Genomic DNA, 16,260 nt, shown 5'->3' on the forward strand with positions numbered 1-16,260 from the left:
GGAGAGAGCACAATCACTCCACGGCTGAGAGAGAGAGAGAGAGATCTCTTCTGGCAGGGGAGTGCATAGGAAGAACAGCTCTACCCTTCCCAGCTGACAGCTTACTATCTGCATGTCTCCTCGGTTCACGTTCAAAAAGAATTTGATTTGAGTGAACCTTCGGTTAGACAGAGGGAATTAATTCCAGCACGCTCCAGCCACATGGTATCTGCCTTGTCTGTCAGTTGAAAGCTGTGAAACTCACTGTGCCTCTTGTCACAACTCTAAATTTCAGAGTTTTGCTGATATAAAAGGAAGAAAAAGAATATAGAATTACCTTCTCTTTCACCGCCATGGCACTGCAGGCTGTCCTTGTGTAAACCAGTCACCTTTCAACTTCATGACTAGTTGATGTAGCTGGATGTTACATAATACCAGGTTGACCATATTTTCTTTTAAAACAGGAGAATATGACTGCACTTGCAGATCTTCCGCAGATTCCACATCACACTGACCTGACTCAAGCCTTCCATTGGACGAATCCATCTGACGAATGGGGAAACGGCTAAAAAAGAATGCTGAATCCTGACAAAGTTTGTAGAAGAATGAAACAGGCCTTTGTTGCAATAATTTCTTTCTTTATCCTGAAATAGCTAGTTTGGATGAATAATTTGTCACAAAGGAAACTGAAGGTAACACTATTTTGAGGTGATGTTAGTGTAATTACACAAATAATTACTAAGCACTAGAGTTAAGCATTTTTGGTTTAAGGTTAGTTGCTTATCATTAGTGTTATTGTTATAGTAAGTACATGTAACTACATCACATTAAAACAAAGGGTACCCTATATATATATATATATATATATATATACACACATGACTAAAGAACCAAATTTAGATGGATTGGTTGAATATTTGGAAAGTTGTTATTGGAAAATGTGGTTATCATTTTTAAGCGTGACCATGAAGACACCTAGAAATGACAATGTTGTTGCATCAAATATCAAACCGAGTTGCATCTGCAATAAATAATGCTATACGTTTTCTCTAACCTAACATTTAGCTTTTTTCCCGATTTATTGATTTAAATTCGTAGTCTCAAGGTCATTTTACTGGATGTATTATATATTTTGTTATACAATGCAGACATTCATAAATTGTTAAGTGTCCAAATACATTTTGGGGGTCACTGTAGGTCAATGCATCCCAAGACCCTTCTTATTAATATTTCCAACTGATATTTTGCCACCGTTGGGTGAGTTACCCAAAATGAACTTTCCTTTTCAACCTCTCCTCTCTCCTCCACAGGGGGAGGAATTAAAAAGCAGAGCTGCAAGAGTTGCAAAAAAAATCTTTTCCCTGCAGCAGCGCTTCTTATGAAACGGATCGTCGACTTGAAGGGAGAGAGAAGGCAATGAAAGGGAGGGGTAGAGCTGAGGCAGAGGGAGGAGAGAAGAGGGCACACGCACCCGATCAGAGCACAACAAACGCCAGTCCACCCTGAGCCTGGGGGAACCGAAGGCTTCTCACACAGTCAGCAGGACAGAGTACGCTGGACCAGGAGCTTCAGACCGCTGCGCTCAGGCTGCAGAAACCTGCCAGCGAGGCACAACCTCAACACATGATCATAGAGCAGCAGGAAAAGGCAAGACATCATTGCTCTGATTTTCTCTCTTTCAAGCTCGCTCTCCGCACACACTCTCACTCATTCTCCTTGACGCACACACAGGCACACTCCCTCATTGTCTCGCATGTGAGTGAGGCTATTTCTCTCCATCCCGAGCAGAAACCTCTGTGCTATTCTTACACAGCTGCAACGTTGCTCCAGCTGCTGTTCTCAAAGGGGACGGACAACAAACCGGTGCTTTTCTGCGTGGCGTGTCATTCAGAGACTTGCCCGTCAAGCCTAGTGGGACATCCCGACCATGGAGGACACTCTCACCTGTACTCCCACCACCTTTTCCCAGGTCTTCGGCCGCCAAGGACAGCTGATGCAAGCTAGTAAGTACCTGAGATCGGTCACGTCGGGTCTGAAAAACACATGCTTTGTAAGGTTATGTCAATTTGCAGGCCTTGGGGTGGTAAATATCACGTCTCGGCTGAGTGCTTGCTTATGGTCTGTGAAAGCTCTGCTGGTCCACTGCAAATCCTGATCTCTTAGTTTAGGCACCCAGCATGCAGAGAAAAAACCAGCTTTTCTTCCCCGCTGCTTTCAGCTCGCTAATGAGCTGCACACAGTCAAGAAATGTGTCTGCGGGTGTGTGTGTCTCATCTTGCTTATGGATGTAGTGATCTTAATAAGTCAGTCATGAGAGCTGGGGCTGAAAGAGGAACATGAAAGTTATGTTGAGCAACTAACTAATTTTTCAGGGTAGAGTGAACCTCTCCGGTGCAATTCTGAAACTGCATTAATTCCTTGACAGCTTCATAAATATTGTACTCCTAAGCATTGATGAATTATGAATTTTGTCTTAGCTATTAATACGCGCCGCTTCATAATTTCTGTCTCACAGGTTGTACTTTTTTTGTAGGTTTCGTGAGGTATTGGCTTGTAAAAGTGTACCAAAATATTTCCAATCTTCGTCTGCATTTAGAACGACCACAGATGGAAACTAGTGACAAATTAACAACTCGTAACTTGGACTGAAACTCATGTAACATATTCAAAATTAGTGTATAGATTTAATATACATAATATATAAAATCTTTAATTTATTTGCATAAAATCGTTAAAATCTGAGATTTAATATACATACACTGTAAGGTGTTATTTATGTGCCGAAATATAAACAGACTGCATGAAAATATGAACATTTTTAAATAATATTCATATATTGTAATGTATTTTATTTATAAAGTAGTGTGATTTAAAACTTCCCTATATTTATAGTACGTTTTTATTTTTTTATTTTTTAACAATTCATCAGTGCTTAGGACTGCAATATTTATGAAGCTGTCAGAGACTTATTGTACTGTTTTAAAATTACGTTTAATATTCTGTTAGGTGATGATTGCTTTATGATGAAATGTACTTCTACATTGTTTTCACAGACATCTCAGGTCTATATCAATATTTTACTCTCATGTCGAAGTTACAGTTTAGATGTTGGTGGAGCAATTGAATTAAAGAGACTTGCAGCAGGATGCAATTACTCAAACAGTAGTTTGTAAATGACCGAGATACTAGCGGTAATGACAATCCATACAGATTTTAATTTGATGCTTAATTCCATGTCTCTACACATTAACATGCCAATTAGCAGAGATAAGCCATGCTGCCAAGTCGCCGTTGAAAATCACGTGATTACCCAGTTCCTCTGGGACAGAGTTTGAAAAAGCATGCATCTATAACAGCAGCCCTGAAGAATATGACAGTGAAGATGGTCCATTCTGAGCTTAGATTAGATGTATATTTGCCTTTATGTTTTTCATTAATGCTTTCTTTCCAAAGTGACTCACAGTATTGCTAAAATACAACCTAAAATATCAGTTGTGCAAAAATACCTTTTTTCGTATTCCATATGATATGGGCAAAAAAAAATAATAATAATATATATATATATATATATATATATATATATATATATATATATATATATATATATATATAGAATAGGTGTAGCCGGTGCCACTGGGTTTAAACACCATGATGTCAGTGCACTGTGTTTTTTTTAAATGGAAATGTCCTTAAATTAAACCACAAGAGTCTCATTTAAAATTCATTTTTTACTTACAATTTTGCAAAGTGTGATAAAATTAGCATTATCGGAGTGTTAGATTTTATGTATGGGTGTTTTACCAGGGTGTTTTGAGATCATTGTGGGGAACAGCAGCAGTGAAACAGGATGGTTTAGGGCTGTTGGGTTTGCTTAGATAAAAGTGTCTCTCCCTCTGTTTGCCCTCCTGAAATAGAAGAAAACTTTTATAAATAATGCCCTTTGTTTACTTTATTTCTGTGAACTCATTAGCTGTTTGCTGTGCAGGGATGTATTAGTGTCTGCAGAGTGTGTGACATTGCCATGATTAATATTCTGCGTGTGGCTTCGGAGCGCTGAAAGCCTCTTTACTGAATTTGTGTTTCTGAAGTGCCTGAAGATGAGACTCCTCTGCAATATCTGAGCCTCGGCGGTGCCGAAATACTGTATGTATTACCATCAGCCACTTCTCTGTAGCTCTTTGCTTTGAATGTCTCACATTCTGGATCATCCATAATGATGAGATTTTGTAGTTTCGAAACATTCTGATGTGTTGTTCCCCGTGGACACACTGGACTTGGAATTTTCTGAAGTTTCTGCCTTTATAAACAATGAACTGATTTGAAACGTCTTTCATTTTTTCTTTTCTAATTTGCATGAAAGTCTTCCAACAGGAGGATGTGGAGCTTTTCAGTGCACTTTTGCCTCAAACAATTTTCTCTTTTAACATTGATCAAAGTGCCCTGTTTTTGCTCCATAAGTGTTTTGAAAGATCGTCTTCAAGCGACGCAAAATGATCCACCGTGTAGGTCATTGGCATGGAGCACCGATGCTTTTATGTTCTGTGTTGGTGTTTAAATGGGTATGCATGAGCATTGCTGAGATCCAAGTCTATGCGCTCACCCGCCGGCACACAAACTGTTTTGGCTGACGTAACAGACATGGCTGGATGGGGCTGCAAGTGTGGGCTCATTTGTGTGTATCTGCAGATGTTAGTGATGGCACAATATGTAGCGCCAGTGATTCTAATAGGGACCTGCAGGGCCAGACGGAGTTACACGGAGTCTCAGGATGTGATGACCTATTTTCCCCATCACATTTTCTAAGTTCTTACTCTGGAAATAAGCCTTGACACTGTATACCAAGTATGACCTCACACATACTGTATATATTTAACATGCTTGATTCGTATTGGTCAGTTGGAACAATCTGCAGTCAAACATTTTCGTGTTATGACCGATAATTTGTATATTTAGCAGCAATTTCCTATGTGCTAGTTTCATGCTGCATCGCTCTGCACTCTCTTTTTTTCTCATATAATAAACATTTTTCAACTCAGATCAGTATTTCATGTCCATTTATGTGAAATAATTACTGGATGACTATATTTTATTCTTTAATTATGTCTCCAGAATTTAAATATTTTAGATAAAATTTGTAGAATACAAATTACAGTTTGCTTGATCAATTATAAAACTAGCCATTAAAAGATGTTCACTTCCAGAATAAACATTTCCTGATAATTTACTCACCCCCATGTCTTTCTTTTTTCAGTCACAAAGAAATTACGTTTTTTGAGGAATGATCCCACGATCCCAGCTGAGGAACAATGGTCTTGTCTAGTGAAATGATTGGTCATTTTCTTTTCTTTTTTAATTACATGAGAGACAAACAAAACATAAATTAAAATGAAAAAATAATAATAATTTGAAAAAATCACTCACATTAATGTCAAGCTGAAGTTTTAAATATGGTCATACATTTTGTTAAGTATATCTAAGGTGGCCAAAAGGTCAGAGGTCTACGAGAGGCATCCATATTCTTTGAAAAGCATTGCCCTTGTTTCTTAAGTTGTAGGTGTACTGTTCTAATTGTAATGTTTCATTCAAAAGCCGTTTAAACAGTTCAAATGTTGGAGGCCTTGGTTGATTCCAGTTGAGCAAAATGCGTTTTTTGCCAAGTATGATATTATGCCAAGCCTCTACAGATATAGAGTCAAGTGTCCTGTCCAATTCCGTACCAAAGAGATATTGTGTTGGTGTATTGTTCAATGGAATTTGCAAAACCTTGGCTGTGAAATCCTGCACTGCTTTCCAGAAATATGTTCCCAAAAGATGTGCATAACTGATCCTATGTAGGTTTTACATCGGTAACATCTGGATGATTTATTAGGATACATCTTACTGAATCGAAGTGGGGTAAGATACATCCTGTGCATACATTTATAGATCTGTTATGATTGGTCATTTAAAAAAAAAAAAAATTTATATACGTTTTAACCACAAATGCTCGTCTTGCTCTGCGATGCGTATGCACGACTTTGTGCATTGTGTAATCACGTTGGAAAAGTCACACATGGTTAGTTCTTGGTCTGTGTACTTTGGTTCAAAAAGGTAGGGTAGGGTGACATCATTGTTTAACCTTTTTTTTTTTAGAAAATGACCGATTGTCTCGATCGTCTCACTCACTCGTCTCGTAGAGTCCTTTAAAGCTGCATTGAAACCCTGCACCTTCAACCCATTGATCCCCAATGAAGTCCACTATATGGAAAACCTTAATTTCCTTTCAACTGAAAAAAGAAAGATATGAACATCTTGGATGACATGGAGTAAATAATAAGGAAATTTTCATTCTGGAGTGAACTAATCCTTTAAGCAAGCAGGGCTACAAACCAGTGTATGAATGTAGGCTTATCTCTTATACTCTCTCTGCGTGCATCTTTGTTGACCTGGAAGCTCAGAAATCAGGTTTGCTTTTGCCAAGTCTGTTTGCACCAAGCCCAAGAATAAGTCACCTTTCTGCATCATTGGCCCGATGTAGAGGAGGTAATATAGCAGTGGGAAAAGAATAGCATCAGCAGAATTGTCTAGAAGTTGGGACATCTTTTCTTCTGTCACCTCCACCAATAAAGAGAGGGCTGGTCTGTGTCCCTCTCGAGGGAGGAAGCCATGATCCTGTCCTAAAGCCTTATATTTGTGCAGACAGGGCACAATCAGAGATGCCCTGTTACTACAATGTAACAGTGACACTGAAGCCAACCTAAAAGTGTTTAATAACAATATTTTAATAATATGTATTAAATATATTTTTTTCTCATCAGGTGTTTATTATCTATTTGCATTTTATCTGTTTCTTATCTATTGTCCAAATACAGTAGATTCGCTTCATATAAAAAGCTAGTTGTCATATTTGACATATTTGAGCGTCAGTAGTTTCTGCCACTTGCAAGTTGTTGGTTGCAATGTGACGACAAAGACCAAAACAACACACTGCTTCATTGCTTGCATAATAACCTATGACTACTTCTCCCATATGTTTTCAGGCATATTTTCATGGGACATTAGATGCTCACAGACTCACGCTTTAATATCGTGCATATGTTGCTCACAACAGAATGTTACTTGCAACATTATACTGTTGATCGTTTCTGATGCACAAGATTGCAAAAATTGATTGCCCTGAACCGCTTTCTTTGCAGTGGTTATATTGTAGGTTTACTGACAAATCTTTATCGACTCTAGAGTCATTAGATGTCCCTCACTAGATGTCCCTCTGACTATCACTCCATCTGGGTCAATAGATGACTAATTTGAGAGCTTCTCTTTCTTATAATCACTATTATTGAATGTCACATCCATCCGATCATTGGCTTGAAAAGCTGCAGAGATGGAAATGCCTCGTGTTCATGCCATTTGATTTTTAATTTCTAATTACTGTCACAAAATGCTATAACAATAGGCCTGCCCAGTTTTGTAGGGAAGACTTTTATACCAGCATGAATTTGCTGATCGAATGCCGCAAATATTAATTCCTAAAACTTTGGTGTTCACAATTGGCCGGAAATCCATTTTTCTTCTAAGTCTATTTGAAAGAAACTGGTTTTAAGTGGCAACGCAGCCGTTAGTGCAGAAAAGGCTTAGCTTACAGGCAGCGCGCGTTGATTAGAGCGTTCTCATGAATTTTAAGCAGGGGCCAGTTTTGTTTGAATTTAAGCTTCGGAGTTTGGAGATTTCCGAACTATTTCACTTATAATAAGAAAAGTGATGTAACTCCAAGAAGTACACACAACATTTCCCCTGGAGAGTTTCCATAAGGAATAAGTTGAAAAATGTAGCACATGAGCCTGCGTGGATTTGCCTGATGCTGTTTACTGTGAGGTTAGGTGTGATTGTAGGCTAGCCTGCAACTTGGCATGCCAGTTTTATCCAATTGACGGGTTACTTTGGAGCCTAAAATTGCTTTGGATATCAGTCCCTACACATGATGTTCTGAACTGCTCTGAATAGTGTTTACATCTGAGGGAATATATTTTGACAGAGGCAGCTGGCAAGACTTGAGCAGCTAAAGAACTTCCTGCATGCAAATTTGTTTTCTTCTGAAACCACTTCAAAGGGATCTCATAATGTGTCTGTGGCAAGTGCGTCGTATTTTTTATTTATTTATTTTGAAAATTTGACACATCATCCGGAATGTGGGATTAAATCCACATATTTCATTTTCATTATGTAATTTGAAGACTGCTTAATATTATCAGATCCTCCCCAGCCTCCCCCGTCATACTCTCTTATTTTCCTCGCTGTAGTCTTTGTGCTGTAAAACTTTTTACACAAGGGTCAATTTCACACCTTTCTGAATTTACGCATTTGGGAAATGCTGTAGCACTTTCCCCTGTCTTTATTGTACACGAAACCTTGTACTACAGTTTTATATGAAAGAGCTTGTTTTGAGATTAGGTTTCTGTCATGCTTTAGTAGCCAAGCATCCGTTTTTAACATCTGCAGCAGTAGATTATGCTGCTCTCTCCTCTCCATGGAGAGAATAATTTTAATCACTTGCAGCTTATTTGGTACCTCTGTCTTTATATAGGATTTGCTGTATATCCAACCTTCTTACTGCCTTGTTTTTAACCTTATGTCTAGTCTTATCTAAAGTCTTCTGCTCATCCAGACTGCATTTATTTGTGTAAAAATACAGTCAAAAAGCTGAATTTTCAGCATCATTACTCCAGACTTCGTTCATGTTCCTTCAGAAATCACACCAATATGCTGATTTGCTGCTCAGGAAACATTACCTATTATTATTATTATTATCAATTTCGAAATGAGTTCTGCTTAATATTTTTGTGAAAACTGTGAAAAAATTATTTGATTAATTATTAAACAGTTCAAAAGAGCAGAATTTCTTTGAAATGCAAATCACTTGTAACATTATAAATGTCTTATACTGTCACTTTTGATCAGTTTAATTTGTCCTTGATGAATTAAAGATAATAATAAAAAAAATACACCGACTTGAATGGTAATTTATACGTAAACCAGTAATCCCAAAGTTCAGTAAATCCAAATTTGTGGACTCCATATTGGAAAGAATACATTTTTCAATTTCTGCAATGAAGATTTTTGTATTTAAAAAGACCCCAATGTAGCTTTTTCAAATGAAAAAATAAATGTGAAGCTGCAGTAACAAATCTCATCAAAGCTTGATGGCTGCCTACATGACTTTTTCATTGTCGACATGAACATTCATGAGCAAATGGATGTCAAACATTTAATAAATCATTCACCACCTCGTGTGTCAATCATAAAATGTGATTTTTATGACTGGCACACTTGCTGGAATTTTCCATCCAGTTAGCTTGATTGTTGGTTGGAATATCATGTGCATTTGCTAAATACACACATTATTACTCTTTTGTTTCGTGTGTTATCATGTAGAGAGGTTGCTCAGTTAACACTGTTATTATCTGTTTCAGTCTTAGACACACACCGCTCTTCCATCTGTGTGCAAGACGTGACTTGAATATTAAACCAGTACATTTTACTGCTCAATAGTGATGAGTCTCCTGACGTAGACTAGGGTAGACGTGTTTTTTCTCTTCGTCAGACGCCATTGGCTTAGCCTGTAGGATTGGGACATATTAAAGAACATGGGTGGAATATTCTGCCTGCTCTTCCTGGATGTATTATGAAAACTGTGTTGAATGTTATATGCTTTGACTTTCATTTGACTTAAGGCTCAAGCTTTATCTTTGCTCGTTCTGCCTCATCCTTTGCTCAAGGAGGAGTGCTACTGTCATTTGCTTGCAAAATGGCAGATATTAGCAAACAATTCAGCTTGTGTTGACACACAGGGATTGAGAGGTGTGACAAAAGGGGTTTATTTTAAGCAAGATTAAGCAAAATGAGGACACCGCCATGAGTTCTGATGTCAGCAGCCACGTTGGCTTTGCTCGGTGACATGTAATAGACTAAAGCTTATTAGTGATCAGTCACACTTTGGGCTCCCTCCAGGCAACGCTTGATTTAGACATCTGAGGCAGAGCTGGGGAAAACTTTCTCACTGATTTAAAATGATTAAAGGTATTACTGCGATGAGAGGTACGTTCAGAAGCCTAAGGGTACCCAGCAATGTTAGGTAAAGTCTATTGATTGCCCAATTGTTCTTTATTTCCTTGATCAACACATTTGTGTTATGAAAATAAAGTGTAAATAATTTTTATTTATGTGAAATTAATATTACTATTTATTTGTTTGTTTGCCAAAAACTATACAGACAGCTTTTGGTGAACCATAGTATACATCTGATATTTACGTTTACATTAAATTTTACATAAAATGTTTTAAATGCATTAAATTTTGTATAGGTGCTTTTCTTAGGTGTATGTGGTATAGGAATAAATGTAACAAAAAAATACAGTGATCTAGAAAAATCTGGTTAATTCTCAGTATTATTTAAGACTAATCTAATGATTTTTGGAAGTATAAGTATAAATGTAGCTTTTATATCAGTATATAGAATAGACACATTTTAATATGTATGCTGATTTGGTCAAGTAACATTTCTTATTATAATAATGTTAAAAACAGTTGCTCCCCTAATATTTTGCTACACTTTTTTTCTGTATTCTTTGATTAATTTAAAGTTCAAAAGAACAGTATTTATTTCAAATACATGTAACATTCCTAATGTAACATTTTGATCAATTTAAGGCATCCTCGTAAAACAAAAGTATTAAATATAATATAAATATAAAATATCAGTTGGATTTTTATTCAGTTCAAACATGCCTGGAAAAAATGCTTTTGTAATTCACCCGCTTCCCAGCATGCATTACAGCTTGAATAATTGATACGAATGCATTGTTTGACTGTTTGCCAGTTTTATGTAGTCTGTTGTTGATTTTGTTGTCACATTTAGTCACTTATTGTCTTGTGATGTCAAGATGTGTTTGTTGTTCTGCTTAAAACGATGTTAGCTGATGTTAGACTTGTTGTGCTTGATGTACCAAGCGTTGAGGTCTGTGTGGCATTTCAAGGTATTTTTAACGAATCAGTTCAGAGTAATCATGTGATGATTATGCTTTCAAACATGAGATGGAGCATGTAACACTGAACAGTTTAAAATCATGTAAATTCATCTAAATAGGTCATTGTTACAGGGATGGCAGGTTTTATGTCATGACAATTTGACATTTTAAGTTCAGTCAAGAGTTTTACTTATAACTGAATAATTTTTTTATGTTCCACAAACACCTTATTTGCAGTGCATGACAGGTCTGTCAGTTTTTGACATGCGAGGTGCACCACTGCAGAGAGTTCATTGTGTGCAGCCCAATGAAGGCACATGATAGACTCAACATGGCAGTAACATTTTGATTTTGACATAACCTAGCTATGGGCAATAGACATGTCTTGAGCAAGCTAAAGGCTTCCTGTGCTCTCAAATGCCTGGATCAGCATTGTTCAGCTGTGGATGGAAGTAAACAATCACAGTCCATAGCGTAGGCGCCCTATAATTCAGATTTATGGAGGGGAAAAGCCACCCTCTGCACTCTTCATAACTGTCTTTTGTCTTCTCTCCCCATCAGACTGACTAACGGCAGGATGAGGTCATATTCGGCAGCGGCAGACGGAGAGGAAATGAGACAGGGGTGAAGAGATTAATTCATGCAGGTCTTGGTCTTGTGCGGGATGAGTGATCCATCTATCATGGAACTGAGAGCCTGCTCTCCTTGCACTTTGAGCAGAGATGTCTGGATTATGGGCTGAAATGGCTGGAGTGAGGCTGCATTTAGTGAGCACAGCATCTTCAGCAAACCCCTTTAAATATTTTATAGGTTTTAGTTTAAGTAGATGCTACAAAAAGCTTGGCCTGATACATTGTTTATTCCATATCTCCTCAATTCAAACCAGATATTGCTTGCCATCTTAGGGAGTAAGTCATAAGATAAATAATTCATAAGAGTTTATTAGTGTTTGAGTGCGCATCCATGTTTAGGAATGGGTTTTTCAAGTATGAGAAATCAAGTCGAGTATGAGAAATTCAAATGTTATTTTTAACTTATATTTTAACTTGCATTTCATTTGAATGAAAAATAAGTATTGTTTATATTATAATTCATATATTTTTTTTATTCACAACTATATAATAGCTAAAAATATGCTTAAATACCTGTGCTATTCAAAATGGAAATATGGAAGTCAATTTCCACCTTGATGTTAAAAAAAGGCATGGAAATAGCACATGAAATAATGTCATATTACAAAAAATAATTAAATTAAAATAAAAAGATGAATATTAATATGTTAACATAACATTATTAACTGGTGTTAATAATGTTACCTGGTGCACTCACACCAGTGTTGAAAAGAAGATTACGGCTATAGAAGTGATTCACATAAACTCTGTATATGTATAAAGGATAGGCCTATTGCATTTTTTTCATATATTGCATAATTTTATTTTAATATGTTTTTTTTTTTTTTAAGTCTTGAAAGTCTTAACAACATGGCCTGCTGTGAAGACAATGAGCTTGTTGCTAAAGGGTGTAATGATGATGGTTTGAAAAACAATTGCGTGTTTGTAGCGCTTTGTATTTTCTTTCCGTCATTAAAACAGATCCTCATCCGGTGGGATTCACGACTCTAACGATAGCCAAATATACCAATAAGAATCAAAATTCACCTGAATGTGCACATACCATTACCTCCACATCACACAACCACAGCACCACACAGTACAGTCAGTTATAGTGGAAAGATTTTAACAAAAGAATTTAGTGGGGAAATACATTTAATTTTTTGGTCGATCAAGAACGAGAAGACCGCCATTTTGCAAACTTCGGTCACACTTTAGTATAGGGACCAATTCTCACTATTAACTGGTTGCTTATTAGCATGCTTATTATTAACATATTGGCTGTTTATTAGTGCTTATAAATATCCTACCTTATCCTACCTTTAACAACTACCTTGCTAACTATTAATAATCTGCAAATTAGGAGTTTATTGAGGCAGAAGTCATAGTTAATGGTTTGGTAATGGAAAGAATTGGACCTTAAAGGGGACATATCACCTTTATTAGGTGTTTGAACACAGTTGTGTGGCAGCAGTGTGGGAAAACAACCAGCCTATAATGTTAAAAATCCACCAACTATTTTTTTAATAATACCAATAAATCATAAACAGTCTCTCAAAACAGGCATTTCCAGATTTCTCCCTATCTACACATCACCATAGGTGAAAAAGTCCCGCCCATTTGTGACGTTCTCTGCCCTATTAGCATAGACACAGCCCTGAGTGAGAGGCAGCAGTCTGGCATTACTGTTTTCATGCTGTAACGTTAGCTGCTGGAGATATAAAAAGTCAGCGCTAAAGAGGCATTACAAGTGTTGTGTTTTGGAATGCACCAACGAACATAGGAGTCTCCATAGACTCCCTCCATCTGAGCCACTGAGGACACTGCGGTTTCATTTTCGAGGGAAATATCCCAGAAAAAAATCGGTAAAGTCCCCTATATGTTTAGGGATCAATACCAATGCTTTGTGCCTGAACGTCAGCTCCAGACAAAGTAAATATCATGTCTTTGTTTTCCAAATTGCCTTTCTGAAAGAGCTTCTTGGCATTCTGTAAGGCTAATGTTGCTCAAGCTACCATTGTCTGTACATGTTTACACTGATGCTGCCTTCACGTGCTACCAGAATGATCGTGAATAGGTATGTGGTAGTTAAAAATTGTATATGAAAGCAATGTGAAGTTGACCGCTTGAATCTGTAGAACTTATAATCACAAGTGGGACTTAAAAAGTTTGTGATAGCACCAGCTATGTCATTATGAGACCAGCTATGTCATTATTTTTATTGTGCCGTGCTCCCCATCTGTGTAATTCATAAATGCTCATTTATTATGCACAGTACAATCCTATGACTGACTTTTAAACCGAGTACATTTTCTGTAAAGATAACAGGCTTCTACTAATAGTGGAATGTTTATTTATATGCCAGAGCTTGAGCTCTCGAAAATCCGCCCTCTTCTGAAAAGGCGGCCAGGAGCACCAGCTCATTTGCATTTTAAGGGACAAACACAAAAACAGCACGTTTTTGGCTCATACCCTAAAAGTGTCAATTTTAACAAGCTATAAAAATGATCTGTGGGGTTTTTTGAGCTAAAACTTCACATATACACTCTGGGGACATCAGAGATTTATTTTACATCTTGTAAAAAGGGGCATAATAAATATGCCCTCTAATTGCGAAATGATTCGGAGGCAGAGTGTGTTTTGGATTGGCTAATAAGCATAGAACTGGTGTAATCTCTGTGGAACCTGTTTCAGTCATGTAGTTGTGCATGCGCTATGACACAAATATTTCAGTGCAACATAATGTTTGCATAACAATGCACTGTTTGTGAATCATGCACTTAGCGCCCTAAACAAATCCTCGTTGCTCCGTGAGGTCTCTTTTTTTTTTGTGTAGGAAAAGTTTTCGCGCTTGCGTTCTCTTTTTTAGAGGTGTTGAGAAGTGCTGACCCACTTTCCTCCTCTGAATATGACAGGCGCTGGCATTCACACACAAACACCCTTAATTGGCTCAAGCCTTGTCACAGGTTCTCCCTGTAGTCCTTACTTTGCAAAGGCACATCATCGAGGCATTAAAAATCGACGTGCGCTGTGTCAGTGCTAATCTGCCTCAGGGACGCCTCTACCTAGTCATATTTATCTTTGCTTCGCATGTAAAAAGTTCCCTTTGACTGTTCTCTCAAGCCGAGTCTCAGCAGGGAGACTAGGCATATATAGGCCTACTTACATTTGCATTTATATTTCATTTAGCAGACCCCGTACAATACTTCTTCCCTTTGTATGTGGTCAGGTGGTTCTTAATTTCCCCAGTCTGAATGTAAAAAAGCCAGCAGCGGCTTGCATCTCATGAATACATTTTGCATGTGGAATATTCCACAGTATCAAAGGTAATTTGATTTCACAGTTGCACGTCAATATGAACCGAATGTCACCCGGCTGTTAAGGTCTTTATTATTGTGGCGTGGCATTTTATATTCAGAAATGCCTGTGGCAGAACCTGTTTGAACTTCATTTGCGTCCTTTCGCATTGTGGAAAAGTAATGGCGCTTGTGAGTATGCAAATGCGATCTGACCTCTTGTTTAGTGGGATCAATATGGACAATTAGGCAAGCACCCTGTCCCACACAACTGCTTATCTACCCTATTGTTACATGCTTCGTTACAAGAGTAATTGATGCTTTGTGCTTCTTGTAGCTGTAATGTCAATTTAATTCTTTCTCGCTTTTTCTCCCTAAAAGGCCTGACTAGCATTAAGAGGAAAAGGGGAGAAAACGTGTAATGCAATTCAAAGGCATCCAGCTAGTCCACTGTAAGCCCTGGGCTGGTTATCAAAGGGTCAGAAGAGGCTTTTATCTTCAAAAGCTTTGTCAGAGCTTGTATTGGAATCTGTTTTTCCAGAGGCTTAAATTCAGTGAGAAAGCATCCAAAGCATAGCGAGCTGTACTGCAGGATGTCTCACTAGGTGGCGGACTGATCAAAGATTTCACCTGAGGAGGGCAGCTGCTCTGCTTCTAGTGTGACACGGCTGTATAACGACAGCGTGCAAACAGTGATGCCTAGAAGTATTTGCTCGGCTCTGTGTACTGACTTGACCTCAATTTCCCCCTTCTGTGAATAACGGAAGCAGTGGTGTCAGAGATTGCTGAGAAACAGCTTTGATGGAAGAGATCACTCATTTGAGCTGTGTTTGGCATACTATCATACTACTCCTTCCATGCCTGTATAGTACACTACTGTTCAAAGGTTTGAGGTCACAACAATTATATTTCAAATTAACGCTACTCTTTTGAACTTTCTGCTTATCAAAAAAATCAAAAATGTATGTTTCCACACAAATATTAAGCAGCTCAGCTGTTTTCAACATTGATAATAAGACATTTCTTGGGCACAAAATCAGCGTATTAGAATGATTTATTAATGAATGCTGAAAATTCAGCGTTGCGTCACAGGAATAAATTACATTTTAGAAAACAGTTCTTTATGTTGTAATAATATTTTGAAATATTACTGCTTTTTCTGTATTTTTATCAAATTAATATAGCCTTGGTGAGCATAAGAGATTTCTTTCAAAAACACTAAAGTAACCTCACACCTTTGAAATGTATATCGTGCAGCAGAATTAAAAGTTCTGTGCACTGCATTCAGAATGCCGCTCAATTCACTGTTTCTATGGTGAGTAGTAGGCTGTGTATGTTGTGCACAATTTGGATCATACTTTTAACATTTAG

General features: G+C 37.5%; 1 protein-coding gene across 4 annotated transcripts in view; it reads left to right on the plus strand.

The window, feature by feature from the left end:
- Positions 1–1,735: 1,735 nt before the first annotated feature.
- The window catches only part of kaznb (kazrin, periplakin interacting protein b), a 180,150-nt gene continuing 165,625 nt past the window's right edge, over positions 1,736–16,260 (plus strand). For 2 of the 4 annotated variants that reach the window (XR_009273347.1, XM_058791080.1), the window contains exon 1: positions 1,759–1,982. Coding sequence is in view for 3 of the 4 variants with exons in the window: in XM_058791080.1 (XP_058647063.1) it covers positions 1,907–1,982 (76 nt within the window). In the remaining variant the exon portion in view is untranslated. Of the gene's footprint in view, positions 1,983–16,260 lie in introns of all 4 variants that reach the window. The other 2 variants (XM_058791071.1, XM_058791079.1) reach the window with 2 other exon arrangements.

This window comes from Onychostoma macrolepis, chromosome 11 (genome assembly GCF_012432095.1).
Source record: "Onychostoma macrolepis isolate SWU-2019 chromosome 11, ASM1243209v1, whole genome shotgun sequence".
NCBI classification, from domain to species: domain Eukaryota; kingdom Metazoa; phylum Chordata; class Actinopteri; order Cypriniformes; family Cyprinidae; genus Onychostoma; species Onychostoma macrolepis.